The sequence below is a fragment of the Salmo salar genome, chromosome 28 (genome assembly GCF_965601325.2).
Source record: "Salmo salar chromosome 28, fSalSal1, whole genome shotgun sequence".
Lineage (NCBI taxonomy): Eukaryota > Metazoa > Chordata > Actinopteri > Salmoniformes > Salmonidae > Salmo > Salmo salar.
In genome coordinates, this window is record NC_138318.1 from 43355092 (window position 1) to 43380516 (window position 25425).

The 25425-nt window shown below is 46.3% G+C and overlaps 1 protein-coding gene across 3 annotated transcripts in view; it reads left to right on the forward strand.

The window, feature by feature from the left end:
• The window catches only part of disc1 (DISC1 scaffold protein), a 139569-nt gene that overhangs the window by 107909 nt on the left and 6235 nt on the right, over positions 1–25425 (forward strand). For 2 of the 3 annotated variants that reach the window (XM_082970602.1, XM_082970603.1), the window contains one exon: positions 4526–4570. The exons of the other annotated variant lie outside the window; for it this stretch is intronic. In XM_082970602.1, the coding sequence (XP_082826728.1) occupies positions 4526–4570 (45 nt within the window). The remainder of the gene's footprint in view (positions 1–4525; positions 4571–25425) is intronic. 3 annotated transcript variants of the gene reach the window in all.

A 25425-nucleotide genomic window follows, 5' to 3' on the forward strand; every position in this document is an offset into this window, starting at 1 on the left:
AATGGGTACCCTAATACGCAAATAAACAATAAAATGTAAGACGGAGAATCGTTACTGTCTTTACCGGAGAAAAATACCGAAGAACACGCTCTCATTCACGCGCTTGGAAACACTACAGCCAAAATGGGAGCCACCTAGAGAAACTAACATTTCTGGCTCATTTTCCCAAAAACCAGCCTGAAACTCTTTCTAAAGACTGTTGACATCTAGTGGAAGCCCTAGGAACTGCAATCGGGCACGATTTCGCCCTATTATAAAAGTGCCAGCCATTGAAATTAGTGGTAGGGTGATTCTTTTTTTGGGGGGGGGGGATGGTTTGTCCTCGGGGTTTCGCCTGCCATTTCAGTTCTGTTATACTCACAGACATTATTTTAACAGTTTTAGAAACTTTAGATTGTTTTCTATCCGAATCTACCAATTATATGGATATCCTGGCTTCTGGGCGTGAGTAACAGGCAGTTTACCTTGGGCACGCTTTTCATCCGGACGTCAAAGTACCGCCCCCTATCCCAAAGAAGTTAACAGAGGGGTAGTGTATTAATATAGCACTGTGCCATGCCAGGGGATGGTCTGTGTGGAAGATTAAGTTGCTTATGTTCCCATTTTTATATTAGTCAGCAAAAAGTGTCTCTTGATTTTATATAAGGAGCTTATTTTGTACTCTTTTCATGTCTTTTATTTTTTTTACATCCAGAAGGTAGTGTATCGTAATGACCTCTGAACAGAGGGACAGGGCTTCAAAGGCCTCTGCATTGGGAGGGGTAGCATGTTTGATTCTCCTGCCATTGTTGTCAAGGGCTTTGACACCTCTCAGGTCACACCTCAGTGCTAATTGAAGTTGTATCTCTTCTGTCCTAGCAACCTTGGTAGCCTTAACTTAGCATTCAGTCCTTATAAGCTTCCTGTCATCCAGGACCTATATACTAGGCGAAGTCAGAGGAAAGACCCAAAAATTGTCAGAGACTCCAGCCACCCTAGTCATTGACTGTTTTGTCTGCTACCGCACGGCAAGCGGTACCAGAGTGCCAAGTCTAGGACCAAAAGTCTCCTTAACAGCTTCAACCCTCAAGCCATTAGACTGCTGAACAATTAATCAAATGACCACCCAGACTATTTACATTGACCCCCCCCCATTTGTTTTGTCCACTGCTGCTACTCGCTAGTTATTATCTATGCATAGTCACTTCACCCCCCACCTACATGTACAAATTACCTCTAACCTGTACCCCTGCACATTGACTTGGTACCGGTACCCCCTGTATTTAACCTCATTATTGTTATATTATTGTGCTACTTTTTATAATTTTTTACTTTAGTTTATTTGGAAAAGATTTTAAATATATTAAATAAATATTAAATTCACATAGTGTTGTAGAGGGTAGTATCCTGTATATGTCCTGGTGACATAGTGTTGTGGAGGGTAGTATCCTGTATATGTCCTGGTGACATAGTGTTGTAGAGGGTAGCATCCTGTATATGTCCTGGTGACATAGTGAAGGTTATGTTGTAGAGGGTAGCATCCTGTATATGTCCTGGTGACATAGTGTTGTGGAGGGTAGTATCCTGTATATGTCTTGGTGACATAGTGTTGTGGAGGGTAGTATCCTGTATATGTCCTGGTGACATAGTGTTGTGGAGGGTAGCATCCTGTATATGTCCTGGTGACATAGTGTTGTGGAGGGTAGCATCCTGTATATGTCCTGGTGACATAGTGTTGTAGAGGGTAGTATCCTGTATATGTCCTGGTGACATAGTGTTGTGGAGGGTAGTATCCTGTATATGTCCTGGTGACATAGTGTTGTAGAGGGTAGTATCCTGTATATGTCCTGGTGACATAGTGTTGTGGAGGGTAGTATCCTGTATATGTCCTGGTGACATAGTGTTGTAGAGGGTAGTATCCTGTCTATGTCCTGGTGACATAGTGTTGTAGAGGGTAGTATCCTGGATATGTCCTTGTGACATAGTGTTGCAGAGGGTATTATCCTGTATATGTCCTGGTGACATAGTGTTGTGGAGGGTAGTATCCTGTATATGTCCTGGTGACATAGTGTTGTAGAGGGTAGTATCCTGTATATGTCCTGGTGACATAGTGTTGTGGAGGGTAGTATCCTGTATATGTCCTGGTGACATAGTGTTGTAGAGGGTAGTATCCTGTATATGTCCTGGTGACATAGTGTTGTGGAGGGTAGTATTCTGTATATGTCCTGGTGACATAGTGTTGTAGAGGGTAGTATCCTGTATATGTCCTGGTGACATAGTGTTGTGGAGGGTAGTATCCTGTATATGTCCTGGTGACATAGTGTTGTAGAGGGTAGTATCCTGTATATGTCCTGGTGACATAGTGTTGTGGAGGATAGTATCCTGTATATGTCCTGGTGACATAGTGAAGGTTATGTTGTGGAGGGTAGTATCCTGTATATGTCCTGGTGACATAGTGAAGGTTATGTTGTGGAAGGTAGTATCCTGTATATGTCCTGGTGACATAGTGTTGTGGAGGGTAGTATACTCTATATGTCCTGGTGACATAGTGTTGTGGAGAGTAGTATCCTGTATATGTCCTCGTGACATAGTGAAGGTTATGTTGTGGAGGGTAATATCCTGTATATGTCCTGGTGACATAGTGTTGTAGAAGGTAGAATCCTGTATATGTCCTGGTGACATAGTGTTGTAGAGGGTAGCATCCTGTATATGTCCTGGTGACATAGTGTTGTGGAGGGTAATATCCTGTATATGTCCTTGTGACATAGTGTTGTAGAGGGTAGTATCCTGTATATGTCCTGGTGACATAGTGAAGGTTATGTTGTGGAGGGTAGTATCCTGTATATGTCCTGGTGACATAGTGAAGGTTATGTTGTGGAGGGTAGTATCCTGTCTATGTCCTGGTGACATAGTGTTGTGGAGGGTAGTATCCTGTATATGTCCTGGTGACATAGTGTTGTAGAGGGTAGTATCCTGTATATGTCCTGGTGACATAGTGTTGTGGAGGGTAGTATCCTGTATATGTCCTGGTGACATAGTGTTGTGGAGGGTAATATCCTGTATATGTCCTGGTGACATAGTGTTGTGGAGGGTAGTATCCTGTATATGTCCTGGTGACATAGTGTTGTAGAGGGTAGTATCCTGTGTAAATCTATATGTTTGTAAAAACATACTGAAAAATGTGGGAGCTCATCTGCTCATAACCTGTCTATGTCTCTGTCTGTCTCTCTGTCTGTCTCTCTGTCTGTCTGTCTCTATCTCTCTGTCTGTCTCTCTGTCTGTCTCTATCTCTCTGTCTGTCTCTCTGTCTGTCTCTATCTCTCTGTCTGTCTCTCTGTCTGTCTCTATCTCTCTGTCTGTCTCTCTGTCTGTCTCTATCTCTCTGTCTGTCTCTCTGTCTGTCTCTATCTCTCTGTCTGTCTCTCTCTCTGTCTCTATCTCTCTGTCTGTCTCTCTCTCTTTCTCTATCTCTCTGTCTGTCTGTCTCTCTCTCTATCTCTCTCTCTGGCTCTCTCTCTGTCTCTCTCTCTCTCTCTGTCTCTGTCTCTCTCTTTATCTCTCTCTCTCTGCTGTTTGTCTTTTCTTTTCCTGCAGCCTGGCCTGTCCTCCTAACCTCTATTCTGGACAATGAAGGTGAGACAAGGACATCCATCTTCCCTCCCTCTCTTGTCTCTCTGCTGTGTATTCCACCTTTCTCTTCTCCCAACCAAACCCTGTCAAACCACTCACAGCGAATATCTTACAGCTCTTCTAAAGACAGAGACAAAGAGGTAGTCTGTCTATACATGTACGTAGAGGTAGTCTGTCTATACATGTAGGTAGAGGTAGTCTGTCTATACATGTAGGTAGAGGTAGTCTGTCTATACATGTAGGTAGAGGTAGTCTGTCTATACATGTAGGTAGAGGTAGTCTCTCTATACATGTTCGTATAACCACCACTACAGTACTGTAGACAGACTGAACACATGCAGAACCACAACTACAGTACTGTAGACAGACTGAACACATGCAGAACCACAACTACAGTACTGTAGACAGACTGAACACATGCAGAACCACAACTACAGTACTGTAGACAGACTGAACACATGCAGAACCACAACTACAGTACTGTAGACAGACTGAACACATGCAGAACCACAACTACAGTACTGTAGACAGACTGAACACATGCAGAACCACAACTACAGTACTGTAGACAGACTGAACACATGCAGAACCACAACTACTCACAAAGCAACGCTGGGAAGGTCATTCATGTGTTAATGTATTTTAATGTGTGTGTGTTTGCATGTGAGTGTGTGTGTGAATCAGGTAATTTTGGATGCAGTTACACACACACACACACACACACACACACACACACACACACACACACACACACACACACACACACACACACACACACACACACACACACACACACACACACACACACACACACACACACACACACACACACACACACACACACACACACAAAGCATCATTATTCATGAGGTTGTTATGATTGTTGCTTCAACAAAATGTTTACCTTTTGTTGCAGAAATTGGAAGAGTTTTTATTCTGCATGGAGGATGTTCTCCCGGAGGTAGGCACGAATTCTCTTTCACTCTACTCTACTGTATGCTAAAGCTAAACATTATTCTAAAGCTAACGATAAAGATCAATATTATTTTAAAGCTATTGATAAATATTATTCTGAAGCTAATGATCAATATTATTTTAAAGCTATTGATAAATATTATTCTAAAGCTAATGATAAAGATTATTTTAACGATAAAGATTATTCTAAAGCTAATGATAAATATTATTCTAAAGCTAATGATAAATATTATTTTAAAGCTAATGATAAATATTATTCTAAAGCTAATGATAAATATTATTCTAACGATAAAGATTATTCTAAAGCTAATGCATCAGACCAGCAGGCTTGTCTTATTGTGGCATTGAGGTGGTTTGAACCCTGATCTGACCTCAGTGTAAACATGACCTCCAATATAACCCTGATCTGACCTCAGTGTAAACATGACCTCCAATATAACCCTGATCTGACCTCAGTGTAAACATGACCTCCAATATAACCCTGATCTGACCTCAGTGTAAACATGACCTCCAATATAACCCTGATCTGACCTCAGTGTAAACATGACCTCCAATATAACCCTGATCTGACCTCAGTGTAAACATGACCTCCAATATAACCCTGATCTGACCTCAGTGTAAACATGACCTCCAATATAACCCTGATCTGACCTCAGTGTAAACATGACCTCCAATATAACCCTGATCTGACCTCAGTGTAAACATGACCTCCAATATAACCCTGATCTGACCTCAGTGTAAACATGACCTCCAATATAACCCTGATCTGACCTCAGTGTAAACATGACCTCCAATATAACCCTGATCTGACCTCAGTGTAAACATGACCTCCAATATAACCCTGATCTGACCTCAGTGTAAACATGACCTAAAGATGGCACCGAAGAACATGGCTGACGTTTTTATATTTTCCCAACCAATTGTGCTATTTTTTTTTTGGTGTTTTGTGTAACTTATTTTTTTACTTATTGTGTACATAATGTTGCTGCTACTGTCTCTTTTGACCAAAAATAACTTCTGGACATCAGAAAAGCGATTTTTCACATGTGGACTGGAAGGAACTTTTTCCGATAACAAGTCCGGCGAGTCTGACGGGAAGGATATCCTGCTTTCACTGAAACAGGCCCTGATCCATGCCTTTTGCGTGAAGAAAAGATGCCGGAAAAGGGGACGCAGATCAGGCATCCTCCGAGAGAGTAAACTCCCACTGCCTTCCATTCTTCTCGCTAATGTGCAATCATTGGACAATAAAATGGATGACCTATGATTAAAATGATCCTACCAACGGGACATTAAAAACTGTAACATCTTATGTTTCACCGAGACATGGCTGAACGAAGATACGGACAACATAGAGCTAGCGGGATTTTCAATGCACTGGCAGAAGAGACGCTACGTCTAGCAAGACGAGGGGTGGGTGTGTGTGTCTATTTGTCAATAACAGCTGGTGCGCGATGTCTAATATTAAAGAAGTCTCGAGGTATTGCTCACCTGAGGTAGAATACCTAAGCTGTAAGCTGTAGACCACACTATCTACCAAGTGAGTTCTCATCTATATTATTCGTAGCCGTCCATTTACCACCACAAAACGAAGCTGGCACTAAGACCACATTCAACGAGCTGTATAAGGCATAAGCAAACAAGAAAATGCTCACCCAGAAGCGATGCTCCTGGTGGCCGGGGACTTTAATGCAGGCAAACTTAAATCAGTTTTACCAAAGCTCTCCCCCACCCTCCATTTGGCAAATCTGACCATAATTCTATCCTCCTGATTCTTGCGTACAAGCAAAAACTAAAGCAGGAAGTACCAGTGACTCGCTCAATATGGAACTGGTCAGATGACGCAGATGCTAAGCTACAGGACTGTTTTGCTGCACAGACTGGAATATGTTCCTGGATTCATCCAATGGCATTGAGGAATATACCACCTCAGTCATCGGCTTCATCAATAAGTGCATCGATGACATCGTCCCCACAGTGACTGTACGTACATATCCCAACCAGAAGCCATGGATTACAGGCAACATCCGCATTGAGCTAAAGGCTAGAGCTGCCGCTTTCAAGGAGCGGGAGACTAATCCGGATGCTTATAAGAAATCCCGCTATGCCCTCAAGACGAACCATCAAACAAGCAAAGCATCAATTCAGGATTAAGATTGAATCCTACTACACCTGATCTGACACTTGTCGGATGTGGCAGGGCTCAAAAACTATTACGGACTACAAAGGGAAACCCAGACGTGAGCTGCCCAGTGACGCGAGCCTACCAGATGAGCTAAATGCCTTTCATGCTCACTTCGAGGCAATCAACACTGATGCATGCACGAGAGCACCAGCTGTTCTGGATGACTGTGTGATAACGCTCTTGGTAGCCGATGTGAACAAAATCTTTAAACAGGTCAACATTCACAAAGCCACTGGGCCAGATGGATTACCAGGACGTGTACTCAAAGCATGCGTGGACCATTTTCAAGCTCTCCCTGACCAAGTCTGTAATACCTACATGTTTCAAGCAGACCACCATAGTCCCTGTATCCAAGGAAGCGAAGGTAACCTGCCTAAATGATTACCACCCCGTGGCACTCAAGTCGGTAGCCATGAAGTGCTTTGAAAGGCTGGTCAGGGCTCACATCAACAGCATCCTCCCGGACACCCTAGACCCACTCCAACTCGCATACCGCCCCAACAGATCCACAGATGACGCAATCTCAATCGCACTCCACACTGCCCTTTTCCAGCTGGACAAAAGGAACACCTATGTGAGAATGCTGTTCATTGACTAGAGCTCATTGTTCAACACCATAGTGCCCACGAAGCTCATCACTAAGCTAAAGACTCTGGGACTAAACTCCTCCCTCTGCAACTGGATCCTGGACTTCCTGACGGGCCGCCCCAAGGTGGTAAGAGTAGGCAACAACACGTCTGCCACGCTGACCCTTAACACTGGGGCCCCTCAGGGGTTTGTACTTAGTCCCCTCCTGTATTTCCTGTTCACCCACGACTGCATGGCCAAACACGACTCCAACACCATCATTAATCGTGGACTGATCGTGGACTACAGGAAAAGGCAGGCCGAACACGCCAACATTAACATTGACGGGGCTGTAGTGGAGTTGGTCGAGAGTTTCAAGTTCCTTGGTGTCCACATCACCAACGAGCTATCATGGGTCAAACATACCAAGACAGTCGTGAAGAGGGCACGACAAAACCTTTTCCTCTCAGGAGACTGAAAAGATTTGGCATGGGTCCCCAGATCCTCAAAAGATTCTACAGCTGCACCATCGAGAGCATCTGGACAAGGTGTATCACCGCCTGGTATGGCAACTGCTCAGCATCTGACCACAAGGCGCTACAGAGGGTAGTGCGAATGGCCCAATACATCACTGAGGCCAAGCTTCATGCCATCCAGGACTTATATAATAGGCGGTGTCAGGGGAAAGCCCATAAAATTGTCAGAGACCCCAGTTATTGACTGTTTTCTCTGCTACCGCACGGCAAGCGGTACCGGAGCGCCAAGTCTAGGACCAAAAGGCTCCTCAACAGCTTCTACCCCCAAGCCATAAGACTGCTGACCAATTCATTAAATCGCCACCAGACAATTTACATTGACCCCCCCCCCCCCCCTTTTGTACACTCGCTGTTTGTTTGTTAGCAATGCATAGTCACTTCGCCCCTACCTACATGTACAGATTACCTCAACTATCCTGTACCCCTGCACTCTGACTCGGTACCGGTGCCCCCTGTATATAGCCTCATTATTGTTATTGTGTTACTTTTATTATTACTTTTTATTTTAGTTTATTTAAAATATTTTCTTCTTCTTGAACTGCACTGTTGGTTAAGGGCTTGTCAGTAAGCATTTCACGGTAAAGTCTACACATGTATTCGGCGCATGTGACAAATATAATTTGATTTGACCTTCAATTTAACCCTGATCTGACCTCAGTGTCAACATGTTCTCCTCTATAACCCTGATCTGACGTAATTTAGCAGACGCTCTTATCCAGAGCGACTTACAAATTGGTGCATTCACCTTATGATATCCAGTGGAACAACCACTTTACAATAGTACATCTATATCTTTTTTGGGGGGGAGGGTGGGAGGGGTTAGAAGGATTACTTAACTTCTATGGGCTAGGTGGGACGCTTGCGTCCCACCTACTCAACAGCCAGTGTAATCCCGTGGCGCGATATTCAAATACCTCAAAAATGCAAAAAGTTCAATTTTTCAAACATATGACTATTTTACACCATTTTAAAGACAAGACTCTCGTTAATCTAACCACACTGTCCGATTTCAAAAAGGCTTTACAACGAAAGCAAAACATTAGATTATGTCAGCAGAGTACCCAGCCAGAAAAAATCAGACACCCATTTTTCAAGCTAGCATATAATGTCACATAAACCCAAACCACAGCTAAATGCAGCACTAACCTTTGATGATCTTCATCAGATGACAACCCTAGGACATTATGTTATACAATACATGCATGTTTTGTTCAATCAAGTTCATATTTATATCAAAAACCAGCTTTTTACATTAGCATGTGACTAGCATGTGACTAGCATTCCGACCGAACACTGCCGGTGAATTTACTAAATTACTCACGATAAACGTTCACAAATAACATAACAATTTTTTAAAGAATTATAGATACAGAACTCCTCTATGCACTCGATATGTCCGATTTTAAAATAGATTTTCGGTGAAAGCACATTTTGCAATATTCTCAGTAGATAGCCCGGCATCACAGGGCTAGCTATTTAGACACCCAGCAAGTTTAGCACTCACCAAAGTCAGATTTACTATAAGAAAAATGTTATTACCTTTGCTGTTCTTCGTCAGAATGCACTCCCAGGACTTCTACTTCAATAACAAATGTTGGTTTGGTCCCAAATAATCCATCGTTATATTCAAATAGCGGCTTTTGTTCGTGCGTTCAAGACACTATCGGAAAGGGTAAATAAGGGTGACGAGCATGGCGCATTTCGTGACAAAAAAATTCTAAATATTCCATTACCGTACTTCGAAGCATGTCAACCGCTGTTTAAAATACATTTTTATGCCATTTTTCTCGTAAAAAATAGATAATATTCCGACCGGGAAAGCCTGTATACGTACAAAGAGAGAGAAAATAAATACATCTCGTGCCCTCGTGCACGAGCGTGAGTCTCAGAGTACTCTGACCAGCCACTATCCAAACGCGATAATGTGTTTCAGCTAGAGGCTGCCTCGATATCATTCAGCTTTTTCCCGGGTTCTGAGAGCCTATGGGAGCCGTAGGAAGTGTCACGTTACAGCAAAGATCCTCAGTCTTCAATAAAAAGAGCCAAGATGAACAACAACTTGTCAGAGAGGGCGCTTCCTGTTTGGAATCTTCTCAGGTTTTTGCCTGCCATATGAGTTCTGTTATACTCACAGACACCATTCAAACAGTTTTAGAAACTTTAGGGTGTTTTCTATCCAAAGCCAATAATTATATGCATATTCTAGTTACTGGGCAGGAGTAGTAACCAGATTAAATCGGGTACGTTTTTTATCCGGCCGTGTCAATACTGCCACCTAGCCCTAACAGGTTAACCCTATCCCAGGTATTCCTTGAAGAGGTGGGGTTTCAGGTGTCTCCGGAAGGTGGTGATTGACTCCGCTGTCCTGGCGTCGTGAGGGAGCTTGTTCCACCATTGGGGTGCCAGAGCAGTGAACAGTTTTGACTGGGCTGAGCGGGAACTGTGCTTCCGCAGAGATAGGGAGGCGAGCAGGCCAGAGGTGGATGAACGCAGTGCCCTTCTTTGGGTGTAGGGCCTGATCAGAGCCTGAAGGTACGGAGGTGCCGTTCCCCTCACAGCTCCGTAGGCAAGCACCATGGTCTTGTAGCAGATGCGAGCTTCAACTGGAAGCCAGTGGAGTGTGCGGAGGAGCGGGGTGACGTGAGAGAACTTGGGAAGGTTGAACACCAGACGGGCTGCGGCGTTCTGGATGAGTTGTAGGGGTTTAATGGCACAGGCAGGGAGCCCCGCCAACAGCGAGTTGCAGTAATCCAGACGGGAGATGACAAGTGCCTGGATTAGGACCTGCGCCGCTTCCTTGTGAGGCAGGGTCGTACTCTACGAATGTTGTAGAGCATGAACCTACAGGATCGGGTCACCGCCTTGATGTTAGCGGAGAACGACAGGGTGTTGTCCAGGGTCACGCCAAGGCTCTTAGCACTCTGGGAGGAGGACACAATGGAGTTGTCAACCGTGATGGCGAGATCATGGAACGGGCAGTCCTTCCCCGGGAGGAAGAGCAGTTCCGTCTTGCCGAGGTTCAGCTTGAGGTGGTGATCCGTCATCCATACTGATATGTCTGCCAGACATGCAGAGATGTGATTCGCCACCTGGTTATCAGAAGGGGGAAAGGAGAAGATTAATTGTGTGTCGTCTGCGTAGCAATGATAGGAGAGACCATGTGAGGATATGACAGAGCCAAGTGACTTGGTGTATAGCGAGAATAGGAGAGGGCCTAGAACTGAGCCCTGGGGGACACCAGTGGTGAGAGCACGTGGTGCGGAGACGGATTCTTGCCACACCACCTGGTAGGAGCGACCTGTCAGGTAGGACGCAATCCAAGAGTGAGCCGCGTCGGAGATGCCCAGCTCGGAGAGGGTGGAGAGGAGGATCTGATGGTTCACAGTATCAAATGCAGCAGATAAGTCTAGATGGATGAGAGCAGAGGAGAGAGAGTTAGCTTTAGCAGTGCAGAGAGCCTCCGTGACACAGAGAAGAGCAGTCTCAGTTGAATGACCAGTCTTGAAACCTGACTGATTTGGATCAAGAAGGTCATTCTGAGAGAGATAGCAAGAGAGCTGGCCAAGGACGGCACGCTCAAGAGTTTTGGAGAGAAAAGAAAGAAGGGATACTGGTCTGTAGTTGTTGACATCGGAGGGATCGAGTGTAGGTTTTTTGAGAAGGGGTGCAACTCTCGCTCTCTTGAAGACGGAAGGGACGTAGCCAGCGGTCAAGGATGAGTTGATGAGCGAGGTGAGGTAAGGGAGAAGGTCTCCGGAAATGGTCTGGAGAAGAGAGGAGGGGATAGGGTCAAGCGGGGAGGTTGTTGGGCGGCCGGCTGTCACAAGTCGCAAGATTTCATCTGGAGAGAGAGGGGAAAAAGTGGTCAAAGCATAGGGTAGGGCAATGTGAGCAGGACCAGTGGTGTCGTTTGACTTAACAAACGAGGATCGGATGTCGTCAACCTTCTTTTCAAAATGGTTGACAAAGTCATCCGCAGAAAGGGAGGAGGGGGGGGAGGGGGAGGAGAATTCAGGAGGGAGGAGAAGGTGGCAAAGAGCTTCCTAGGGTTAGAGGCAGATACTTGGAATTTAGAGTGGTAGAAAGTGGCTTTAGCAGCAGAAACAGAGGAAGAAAATGTGGAGAGGAGGGAGTGAAAGATGCCAGGTCCACAGGGACGCTAGTTTTCCTACATTTCCGCTTGGCTGCCCGGAGCCCTGTTCTGTGAGCTCGCAATGAGTCGTCAAGCCACGGAGCAGGAGGGGAGGACCGAGCCGGCCGGGAGGATAGGGGACATAGAGAGTCAAAGGATGCAGAAAGGGAGGAGAGGAGGGTTGAGGAGGCAGAATCAGGAGATTGGTTGGAGAAGGATTGAGCAGAGGGAAGAGATGATAGGATGGAAGAGGAGAGAGTAGCAGGAGAGAGAGAGCGAAGGTTGCGACGGCGCAATACCATCTGAGTAGGGGCAGAGTGAGTAGTGTTGGAGGAGAGCGAGAGGGAAAAGGATACAAGGTAGTGGTCGGAGACTTGAAGGGGAGTTGCAGTGAGATTAGTAGAAGAACAGCATGAGGTCAAGCGTATTGCCTGCCTTGTGAGTAGGGGGGGACGGTGAGAGGGTGAGGTCAAAAGAGGAGAGGAGTGGAAAGAAGGAGGCAGAGAGAAATGAGTCAAAGGTAGACGTAGGGAGGTTAAAGTCACCCAGAATTGTGAGGGGTGAGCCATCTTCAGCAAAGGAACTTATCAAGGCGTCAAGCTCATTGATGAACTCTCTAAGGGAACCTGGAGGGCAATAAATGATAAGGATGTTAAGCTTGAATGGGCTAGTGACTGTGACAGCATGGAATTCAAAGGAGGAGATGGACAGATGGGTCAGGGGAGAAAGCGAGAGTGTCCACTTGGGAGAGATGAGGATTCCAGTGCCACCACCCCGCTGACCAGATGCTCTCGGGGTATGCGAGAACACGTGTTCAGACGAGGAGAGAGCAGTAGGAGTAGCAGTGTTTTCTGTGGTAATCCATGTTTCCGTCAGCGCCAAGAAGTCGAGGGACTGGAGGGTAGCATAGGCTGAGATGAACTCTGCCTTGTTGGCCGCAGACCGGCAGTTCCAGAGGCTGCCGGAGACCTGGAACTCCACGTGGGTCGTGCGCGCTGGGACCACCAGGTTAGAGTGGCAGCGGCCATGCGGTGTGAAGCATTTGTGTGGCCTGTGCAGAGAGGAGAGAACAGGGATAGACAGAAACATAGTTGACAGGCTACAGGAGAGGCTACGCTAATGCTAGGAGATTGGAATGAAAATTAACTAAACAACTGGGGAAGCGAGAGAGCAGGGCCTCCCTCACTAACCATTCACTGAAACACTCAAGTATAACTTTTCCAACTTCCACTTTAGAAATGATAAATGATGTAAACTACAGTGGTTCAATGTTTCCAGGAATAGGCTCGAACTTAGTTTATTCAGCTAGATAACTTGGTACAGTATTCTTCCGTGAAACCCACCCAGTGCACCATGTCCTATGACGCCGTAGCTAACTAGCATGCTAGCATCCAATAACACACGGTTAACACCAATACTTGGTTACAACAAACTACCAATGGATCATTCGTGTCCGTGTCTAGTTCCTTTCATAACGCAGAAGTAATTAAACGTTGGCTAGCTAACACAAAGTCAGTCCTGCTAGCTACACAAGTGGACTACACAACTCGAATGTTCAGAAAGTTAAGCTTAAGTTACAAAAATCTTATTGACTAAAAATGGTTCAGTACTGCTAGCTGGTACAGTTGGCTAGCTAGCAGTGGCTGCGTTTACCTTTATCTTTTATCTTTGATACATAGACAAATATGTAGCTAGCTAATATTACAATAATCAAATCGTTCCGTTGTAATGTATTTAGTTTCTACAGTACTGCTAGTTGGTAAAGTTGGTTAGCTAGCAGTGGCTGTGGTGTTGTGGTGTTGACGCCGTTTGGAAAACGGCGCGAATGAACGAATACAGCTGGCTAGCTAACCTTGTTAGTTTCTCAAAGTTAGTGTGGAGTTTCTCAGAGTCAATGTGGAGGCTATATACAGGGGGTACCGGTACAGAGTCAATGTGGAGGCTATATACAGGGGTACCGGTACAGAGTCAATGTGGAGGCTATATACAGGGGGCTCCGGTACTGAGTCAGTGTGCGGGGGTACAGGTTAGTTGAGGTAATTTGTACATGTAGGTAGGGGTGACGTGACTATGCATAGATAATAAACAGCAAGTAGCAGCAGTGTACAAAAGGGGGGGCAGGCAATGAAATAGTCCGGTGGCAATTTGATTAATTGTTCAGCAGTCTTATGACTTGGGGATAGAAGCTGTTTAGAAGCCTTTTGGTCCTAGACTTGGAGCTCTGGTACCACTTGCCGTGTGGTAGCAGAGAAAACAGTCTATAACTTGGGTGACTGGAGTCTCTGACAATTTTATGGGCTTTCCTCTGACACCGCCTATTATATAGGTCCTGGATGGCAGGAAGCTTGGCCCCAGTGATGTACTGGGCCGTACGCACTACCCTCTGTAGCACCTTACAGTCGGATACCGAGCAGTTGCCATACCAGGCAGTGATGCAGCCGGTCAGGATGCTCTTGATGGTGCAGCTGTAGAACATTTTGAGGATCTGAGGACCCATGCCAAATCTTTTCAGTCTCCTGAGGGGGAAAAGGCATTGTCGTGTCCTCTTCACGACTGTCTTGGTGTGGTTGGACCATGTTAGTTTGTTGGTGATGTGGACACCAAGGAACTTGAAACTCTCAACCTGCTCCACTACAGCCCCGTCAATGTTAATTGGGGCGTGTTCGGCCCTCCTTTTCCTGTAGTCCACAAATAGCTCCTTTGTCTTGCTAACGTCGAGGGAGAGGTTGTTGTCATGGCACCACACTACCAGTTCTCTGACATCTGACCTCACCTCCTGTTGATGTGAGCCATGACCAGCCTTTCAAAGCACTTCATGGCTACCGACGTGAGTGCCACGGGGTGGTAATCATTTAGGCAGGTTACCTTCGCTTCCTTGGATACAGGGACTATGGTGGTCTGCTTGAAACATGTTGGTATTACAGACTCGGGCAGGGAGACGTTGAAAATGTCAATGAAGACACTTGACAGTTGGTTTGCGCATGCTTTGAGTACACGTCCTGGTAATCCGTCTGGCCCAGCGGCTTTATGAATGTTGACCTGATTAAAGGTTTTGTTCACATCGGCTACCGAGAGCGTTATCACACAGTCATCCAGAACAGCTGGTGCTCTCATGCATGCTTCCGTGTTATATATTGTGTGGTCAGCGTTTGTTTGGAGTGGTCTTAGCTGGTTTGGGTGTGGCTGATGATGCTATGTTTTGGGTAGGTTGTCTCTTCAGCAGGTCTGGGAGGATGTCTCGCTAGTCTGGGCGGGGGGTCCGTTGCTCTGTTGCTCCTGTGTGAGGTGCTGGGGCTACGGTTGATGGTGACGTCCTTCAGGGTCCTGGAACATTTTGGGATTGCTGCCTTGTGGAGGTGGACTTGGTTGTAAAGGCTGTTCAAGTCGAGGGTAGAGTGGTGGGCCAGGTAGACATTAGGTTTTGAGGCACAGTCCCGGGAAAAGCTTGCATTCACCCGCTGTATGGTGGCAGGGTGAACATCTTTTCGTGGTAGCAGGGTGGAGATAACCACTTGTGTGTTGGGGAAAGTGGAAGAAGATTTTTCAATCACTCCCTCGAGTGCTGTGGCCACCCTTTCCTGCTGGGCCCTCAGGTCATTTGTACCCATGTGAATTATGATGTGTCTGGGGGACCCTAGTCAGCTTCAGGGCATGCCTAGTGTTTGGGCACCAGAGTTTAGCCACTTTGTGTTTGTGAAAAAGTGTATCCTCTTGAATGTATTTGCCATTTGAGCACAATCTCTGGCTTTTGTGTGTGGGGGGGTTGTCAAGAGGGCTATCAGGTGAGCTGATATGGGGGCTGTTAGGAGGGTGGTGGGGTCTGTTGGGTTGGTTGGTCCTGTGTTGTTCTGTTGGGTTGGTTGGTCCTGTGTTGTTCTGTTGGGTTGGTGGGTCCTGTGTTGTTCTGTTGGGTTGGTGGGTCCTGTGTTGTTCTGTTGGGTTGGTGGGTCCTGTGTTGTTCTGTTGGGTTGGTGGGTCCTGTGTTGTTCTGTTGGGATGGTGGGTCCTGTGTTGTTCTGTTGGGTTGGTGGGTCCTGTGTTGTTCTGTTGGGTTGGTGGGTCGTGTGTTGTTCTGTGTTGTTCTCTCTGAGCTCCACCATGTCTCTCTCCATCTCTCTGAGCTCCACCATGTCTCTCTCCAGCTCTCTGAGCTCCACCATGTCTCTCTCTCCAGCTCTCTGAGCTCCACCATGTCTCTCTCCAGCTCTCTGAGCTCCACCATGTCTCTCTCTCCAGCTCTCTGAGCTCCACCATGTCTCTCTCCAGCTCTCTGAGCTCCACCATGTCTCTCTCCAGCTCTCTGAGCTCCACCATGTCTCTCTCCAGCTCTCTGAGCTCCACCATGTCTCTCTCCAGCTCTCTGAGCTCCACCATGTCTCTCTCCATCTCTCTGAGCTCCACCATGTCTCTCTCCAGCTCTCTGAGCTCCACCATGTCTCTCTCCAGCTCTCTGAGCTCCACCATGTCTCTCTCCAGCTCTCTGAGCTCCACCATGTCTCTCTCCAGCTCTCTGAGCTCCACCATGTCTCTCTCCAGCTCTCTGAGCTCCACCATGTCTCTCTCCAGCTCTCTGAGCTCCACCATGTCTCTCTCCAGCTCTCTGAGCTCCACCATGTCTCTCTCTCCAGCTCTCTGAGCTCCACCATGTCTCTCTCCAGCTCTCTGAGCTCCACCACGTCTCTCTCCAGCTCTCTGAGCTCCACCATGTCTCTCTCCAGCTCTCTGAGCTCCACCATGTCTCTCTCCAGCTCTCTGAGCTCCACCATGTCTCTCTCCATCTCTCTGAGCTCCACCATGTCTCTCTCCAGCTCTCTGAGCTCCACCATGTCTCTCTCTCCAGCTCTCTGAGCTCCACCATGTCTCTCTCCAGCTCTCTGAGCTCCACCATGTCTCTCTCCATCTCTCTGAGCTCCACCATGTCTCTCTCCAGCTCTCTGAGCTCCACCATGTCTCTCTCCAGCTCTCTGAGCTCCACCACGTCTCTCTCCAGCTCTCTGAGCTCCACCATGTCTCTCTCCAGCTCTCTGAGCTCCACCATGTCTCTCTCCAGCTCTGTGAATGTATCCCTCTCAATGATGGAGGAGCCAGTGCAGTTGTGGGACCTGGGTGTGTTCATTTCCTCAATGTCTAGTATTCTGAGTTTCCACCCTGGGCCAATACCCTCTCTCTTTATATAGGGGGGTAGTGTACTCTTATAGCACTGTGCCAGGGGTTGGTCTGGTTAATATAGCACTGTGCCAGGGGATGGTCTGGTTAATATAGCACTGTGTCATGCCAGGGGATGGTCTGGTTAATATAGCACTGTGCCAGGGGTGGTCTGGTTAATATAGCACTGTGCCAGGGGATGGTCTGGTTAATATAGCACTGTGCCAGGGGATGGTCTGGTTAATATAGCACTGTGCCATGCCAGGGGATGGTCTGGTTAATATAGCACTGTGCCAGGGGATGGTCTGGTTAATATAGCACTGTGCCAGGGGTGGTCTGGTTAATATAGCACTGTGCCAGGGGATGGTCTGGTTAATATAGCACTGTGCCATGCCAGGGGATGGTCTGGTTAATATAGCACTGTGTCATGCCAGGGGATGGTCTGGTTAATATAGCACTGTGCCAGGGATGGTCTGGTTAATATAGCACTGTGTCATGCCAGGGGATGGTCTGGTTATTATAGCACTGTGCCAGGGGATGGTCTGGTTAATATAGCACTGTGCCATGGGATGGTCTGGTTAATATAGCACTGTGCCATGCCAGGGGATGGGCTGGTTAATATAGCACTGTGTCATGCCAGGGGATGGTCTGGTTAATATAGCACTGTGTCATGCCAGGGGATGGTCTGGTTAATATAGCACTGTGCCAGGGGATGGTCTGGTTAATATAGCACTGTGCCATGCCAGGGGATGGTCTGGTTAATATAGCACTGTGCCAGGGGATGGTCTGGTTAATATAGCACTGTGCCATGCCAGGGGATGGTCTGGTTAATATAGCACTGTGCCAGGGGATGGTCTGGTTAATATAGCACTGTGCCAGGGGATGGTCTGGTTAATATAGCACTGTGCCAGGGGATGGTCTGGTTAATATAGCACTGTGCCAGGTGATGGTCTGGTTAATATAGCACTGTGCCAGGGGATGGTCTGGTTAATATAGCACTGTGCCAGGGGATGGTCTGGTTAATATAGCACTGTGCCAGGGGATGGTCTGGTTAATATAGCACTGTGCCAGGGGATGGTCTGGTTAATATAGCACTGTGCCAGGGGATGGTCTGGTTAATATAGCACTGTGCCATGGGATGGTCTGGTTAATATAGCACTGTGCCATGCCAGGGGATGGGCTGGTTAATATAGCACTGTGTCATGCCAGGGGATGGTCTGGTTAATATAGCACTGTGTCATGCCAGGGGATGGTCTGGTTAATATAGCACTGTGCCAGGGGATGGTCTGGTTAATATAGCACTGTGCCATGCCAGGGGATGGTCTGGTTAATATAGCACTGTGCCAGGGGATGGTCTGGTTAATATAGCACTGTGCCAGGGGATGGTCTGGTTAATATAGCACTGTGCCAGGGGATGGTCTGGTTAATATAGCACTGTGCCAGGGGATGGTCTGGTTAATATAGCACTGTGCCATGCCAGGGGATGGTCTGGTTAATATAGCACTGTGCCAGGGATGGTCTGGTTAATATAGCACTGTGCCAGGGGTGGTCTGGTTAATATAGCACTGTGCCAGGGGATGGTCTGGTTAATATAGCACTGTGCCATGCCAGGGGATGGTCTGGTTAATATAGCACTGTGCCAGGGGATGGTCTGGTTAATATAGCACTGTGCCATGCCAGGGGATGGTCTGGTTAATATAGCACTGTGCCAGGGGATGGTCTGGTTAATATAGCACTGTGCCAGGGGATGGTCTGGTTAATATAGCACTGTGCCAGGGGATGGTCTGGTTAATATAGCACTGTGCCAGGTGATGGTCTGGTTAATATAGCACTGTGCCAGGGGATGGTCTGGTTAATATAGCACTGTGCCAGGGGATGGTCTGGTTAATATAGCACTGTGCCAGGGGATGGTCTGGTTAATATAGCACTGTGCCAGGGGATGGTCTGGTTAATATAGCACTGTGCCAGGGGATGGTCTGGTTAATATAGCACTGTGCCAGGGGATGGTCTGGTTAATATAGCACTGTGCCAGGGGATGGTCTGGTTAATATAGCACTGTGCCAGGGGATGGTCTGGTTAATATAGCACTGTGCCAGGGGATGGTCTGGTTAATATAGCACTGTGCCATGCCAGGGGATGGTCTGGTTAATATAGCACTGTGCCATGCCAGGGGATGGTCTGGTTAATATAGCACTGTGCCAGGGGATGGTCTGGTTAATATAGCACTGTGCCAGGGGATGGTCTGGTTAATATAGCACTGTGCCAGGGGATGGTCTGGTTAATATAGCACTGTGCCAGGTGATGGTCTGGTTAATATAGCACTGTGCCAGGGGATGGTCTGGTTAATATAGCACTGTGCCAGGGGATGGTCTGGTTAATATAGCACTGTGCCAGGGGATGGTCTGGTTAATATAGCACTGTGCCAGGGGATGGTCTGGTTAATATAGCACTGTGCCAGGGGATGGTCTGGTTAATATAGCACTGTGCCAGGGGATGGTCTGGTTAATATAGCACTGTGCCAGGGGATGGCCTGGTTAATATAGCACTGTGCCAGGGGATGGTCTGGTTAATATAGCACTGTGCCATGCCAGGGGATGGCCTGGTTAATATAGCACTGTGCCAGGGGATGGTCTGGTTAATATAGCACTGTGCCAGGGGATGGTCTGGTTAATATAGCACTGTGCCAGGGGATGGCCTGGTTAATATAGCACTGTGCCAGGGGATGGTCTGGTTAATATAGCACTGTGCCATGCCAGGGGATGGCCTGGTTAATATAGCACTGTGCCAGGGGATGGTCTGGTTAATATAGCACTGTGCCAGGGGATGGTCTGCGTGGAAAAGTAAGTTGCTTACCTTCCCCTCTTTGTAGCAGTCAGCAAATTGTGTCTCTGGATTGTCCTTGAGGAGCTTTTTTTGTACTCATTCCGTGCAGTGTTGTTATTTATATCCATGGGGTACTGTATTGTAATGACCTCTCCACAGGGATAAGCCATGGGGGCTTCAAAGGCCTCTGCATTTGGGTGGGGGGCTGTGAAACCCTTCTGCCATTGTTAGGCTCAAAGATTTTCACACCTCTCACTTCACACTTCAGTGCTAACTGACGTTGCAGCCAGGTCAGTTCTGTCCTAGCAGCTTGTTAGCTCAGTAGCCTTAATTATTAAGCTTTATATAACAAAATTATTGTCTTTTAAAAAAAAAACGTTTTTGTTCCAAAATCAAGGTTTTAGGTATGGAATTGTGATTTGGATTGAGGGTTTTGATGATGAGGTCAGTATCCTATAGAAGACCTCTCTCTCTGTCTATCTATCTCTGATGATGAGGTCAGTAGCCTATAGAAGACCTCTCTCTCTGATGATGATGAGGTCAGTATCCTATAGAAGACCTCTCTCTCTGATGATGATGAGGTCAGTATCCTATAGAAGACCTCTCTCTCTGATGATGAGGTCAGTAGCCTATAGAAGACCTCTCTCTCTGATGATGAGGTCAGTATCCTATAGAAGACCTCTCTCTCTGATGATGATGAGGTCAGTATCCTATAGAAGACCTCTCTCTCTGATGATGATGAGGTCAGTAGCCTATAGAAGACCTCTCTCTCTGATGATGAGGTCAGTATCCTATAGAAGACCTCTCTCTCTCTCTGATGATGAGGTCAGTATCCTATAGAAGACCTCTCTCTCTCTCTGATGATGAGGTCAGTATCCTATAGAAGACCTCTCTCTCTCTCTGATGATGAGGTCAGTGTCCTATAGAAGACCTCTCTCTCTCTCTCTCTCTCTCTCTCTCTCTCTGATGATGAGGTCAGTGTCCTATAGAAGACCTCTCTCTGATGATGTCAGTGTCCTATAGAAGACCTCTCTCTCTCTCTCTCTGTCTCTCTGATGATGAGGTCAGTATTCTATAGAATACCTCTCTCTCTGATGATGAGGTCAGTATTCTATAGAATATCTCTCTCTCTCTCTGATGATGCGGTCAGTATCCTATAGAAGACCTCTCTCTCTCTCTGATGAGGTCAGTATCCTATAGAAGACCTCTCTCTCTGATGATGAGGTCAGTATCCTATAGAAGACCTCTCTCTCTCTCTGATGATGAGGTCAGTATCCTATAGAAGACCTCTCTCTCTCTGATGATGAGGTCAGTATCCTATAGAAGACCTCTCTCTCTCTGATGATGAGGTCAGTATCCTATAGAAGACCTCTCTCTCTCTCTGATGATGAGGTCAGTATCCTATAGAAGACCTCTCTCTCTCTCTGATGATGAGGTCAGTGTCCTATAGAATACCTCTCTCTCTCTGTCTCTCTCTCTCTCTGATCATGATGAGGTCAGTGTCCTATAGAAGACCTCTCTCTGATGATGAGGTCAGTGTCCTATAGAAGACCTCTCTCTCTCTGTCTCTCTCTCTCTCTGATGATGAGGTCAGTGTCCTATAGAAGACCTCTGTCTCTCTCTCTCTGATGATGAGGTCAGTGTCCTATAGAAGTCCTCTCTCTCTCTGTCTCTCTCTGTCTCTGATGATGAGGTCAGTATTCTATAGAATACCTCTCTCTCTCTCTCTCTCTCTCTCTCTGATGATGAGGTCAGTATCCTATAGAAGACCTCTCTCTGATGATGTCAGTGTCCTATAGAAGACCTCTCTCTCTCTCTCTGTCTCTCTGATGATGAGGTCAGTATTCAATAGAATACCTCTCTCTCTCTGATGATGAGGTCAGTATTCTATAGAATACCTCTCTCTCTCTCTGTCTCTCTCTGATGATGCGGTCAGTATCCTATAGAAGACCTCTCTCTGTCTCTCTCTCTCTCTGATGATGAGGTCAGTATCCTATAGAAGACCTCTCTCTGATGATGAGTACAGTATCCTATAGAAGACCTCTCTCTGATGATGAGGTCAGTATCCTATAGAAGACCTCTCTCTCTCTGATGATGAGGTCAGTATCCTATAGAAGACCTCTCTCTCTCTGATGATGAGGTCAGTATCCTATAGAAGACCTCTCTCTCTCTCTGATGATGAGGTCAGTATCCTATAGAAGACCTCTCTCTCTCTCTGATGATGAGGTCAGTGTCCTATAGAATACCTCTCTCTCTCTGATGATGATGAGGTCAGTGTCCTATAGAAGACCTCTCTCTCTCTCTGTCTCTCTCTCTCTGATGATGAGGTCAGTGTCCTATAGAAGACCTCTCTCTCTCTGTCTCTCTCTCTCTCTGATGATGAGGTCAGTGTCCTATAGAAGACCTCTGTCTCTCTCTCTCTGATGATGAGGTCAGTGTCCTATAGAAGTCCTCTCTCTCTCTGTCTCTCTCTGTCTCTGATGATGAGGTCAGTATTCTATAGAATACCTCTCTCTCTCTCTCTTTCTCTCTCTCTCTGATGATGAGGTCAGTATCCTATAGAAGACCTCTCTCTGATGATGTCAGTGTCCTATAGAAGACCTCTCTCTCTCTCTCTGTCTCTCTGATGATGAGGTCAGTATTCAATAGAATACCTCTCTCTCTCTGATGATGAGGTCAGTATTCTATAGAATACCTCTCTCTCTCTCTGTCTCTCTCTGATGATGCGGTCAGTATCCTATAGAAGACCTCTCTCTGTCTCTCTCTCTCTCTGATGATGAGGTCAGTATCCTATAGAAGACCTCTCTCTGATGATGAGGTCAGTATCCTATAGAAGACCTCTCTCTGATGATGAGGTCAGTATCCTATAGAAGACCTCTCTCTCTGATGATGAGGTCAGTATCCTATAGAAGACCTCTCTCTCTCTGATGATGTCAGTATCCTATAGAAGACCTCTCTCTCTCTGATGATGAGGTCAGTATCCTATAGAAGACCTCTCTCTCTCTCTGATGATGAGGTCAGTATCCTATAGAAGACCTCTCTCTCTCTGATGATGAGGTCAGTATCCTATAGAAGACCTCTCTCTCTCTGATGATGAGGTCAGTATCCTATAGAAGACCTCTCTCTGATGATGAGGTCAGTATCCTATAGAAGACCTCTCTCTCTCTGATGATGAGGTCAGTATCCTATAGAAGACCTTTCTCTCTCTCTGATGATGAGGTCAGTGTCCTATAGAATACCTCTCTCTCTCTGTCTCTCTCTCTCTCTGATCATGATGAGGTCAGTGTCCTATAGAAGACCTCTCTCTCTCTGTCTCTCTCTCTCTGATGATGAGGTCAGTGTCCTATAGAAGACCTCTCTCTCTCTGTCTCTCTCTCTCTCTGATGATGAGGTCAGTGTCCTATAGAAGACCTCTGTCTCTCTCTCTCTGATGATGAGGTCAGTGTCCTATAGAAGTCCTCTCTCTCTCTGTCTCTCTCTGTCTCTGATGATGAGGTCAGTATTCTATAGAATACCTCTCTCTCTCTCTCTCTCTCTCTCTCTCTGATGATGAGGTCAGTATCCTATAGAAGACCTCTCTCTGATGATGTCAGTGTCCTATAGAAGACCTCTCTCTCTCTCTCTGTCTCTCTGATGATGAGGTCAGTATTCAATAGAATACCTCTCTCTCTCTGATGATGAGGTCAGTATTCTATAGAATACCTCTCTCTCTCTCTGTCTCTCTCTGATGATGCGGTCAGTATCCTATAGAAGACCTCTCTCTGTCTCTCTCTCTCTCTGATGATGAGGTCAGTATCCTATAGAAGACCTCTCTCTGATGATGAGTACAGTATCCTATAGAAGACCTCTCTCTGATGATGAGGTCAGTATCCTATAGAAGACCTCTCTCTCTCTGATGATGAGGTCAGTATCCTATAGAAGACCTCTCTCTCTCTGATGATGAGGTCAGTATCCTATAGAAGACCTCTCTCTCTCTCTGATGATGAGGTCAGTATCCTATAGAAGACCTCTCTCTCTCTCTGATGATGAGGTCAGTGTCCTATAGAATACCTCTCTCTCTCTGATGATGATGAGGTCAGTGTCCTATAGAAGACCTCTCTCTCTCTGTCTCTCTCTCTCTCTGATGATGAGGTCAGTGTCCTATAGAAGACCTCTCTCTCTCTGTCTCTCTCTCTCTCTGATGATGAGGTCAGTGTCCTATAGAAGACCTCTGTCTCTCTCTCTCTGATGATGAGGTCAGTGTCCTATAGAAGTCCTCTCTCTCTCTGTCTCTCTCTGTCTCTGATGATGAGGTCAGTATTCTATAGAATACCTCTCTCTCTCTCTCTTTCTCTCTCTCTCTGATGATGAGGTCAGTATCCTATAGAAGACCTCTCTCTGATGATGTCAGTGTCCTATAGAAGACATCTCTCTCTCTCTCTGTCTCTCTGATGATGAGGTCAGTATTCAATAGAATACCTCTCTCTCTCTGATGATGAGGTCAGTATTCTATAGAATACCTCTCTCTCTCTCTGTCTCTCTCTGATGATGCGGTCAGTATCCTATAGAAGACCTCTCTCTGTCTCTCTCTCTCTCTGATGATGAGGTCAGTATCCTATAGAAGACCTCTCTCTGATGATGAGGTCAGTATCCTATAGAAGACCTCTCTCTGATGATGAGGTCAGTATCCTATAGAAGACCTCTCTCTCTCCGATGATGAGGTCAGTATCCTATAGAAGACCTCTCTCTCTCTGATGATGAGGTCAGTATCCTATAGAAGACCTCTCTCTCTCTGATGATGAGGTCAGTATCCTATAGAAGACCTCTCTCTCTCTGATGATGAGGTCAGTATCCTATAGAAGACCTCTCTCTGATGATGAGGTCAGTATCCTATAGAAGACCTCTCTCTCTCTGATGATGAGGTCAGTATCCTATAGAAGACCTCTCTCTCTCTGATGATGAGGTCAGTATCCTATAGAAGACCTCTCTCTGATGATGAGGTCAGTATCCTATAGAAGTTCTCTCTCTCTGATGATGAGGTCAGTATCCTATAGAAGACCTCTCTCTCTCTGATGATGAGGTCAGTATCCTATAGAAGTCCTCTCTCTCTGATCATGAGGTCAGTATCCTATAGAAGACCTCTCTCTCTCTCTGATGATGAGGTCAGTATCCTATAGAAGACCTCTCTCTCTCTGATGATGAGGTCAGTATCCTATAGAAGACCTCTCTCTCTCTGATGATGAGGTCAGTATCCTATAGAAGACCCCTCTCTCTCTCTGAGGATGAGGTCAGTATCCTGTGGAAGACCTTGTTAATCTACATTTATCCAACTCTATTTCTATCTTTTTGCAGAAGAACTCAGGATCCCAGGAGCTCACTATCTCTCTTTCTCTGTGTCTTTCTCTCTCAATTCAATTCAATTTGCTTTATTGGCATGACGTAACAATGTACATATTGCCAGAGCTTACTTTGGA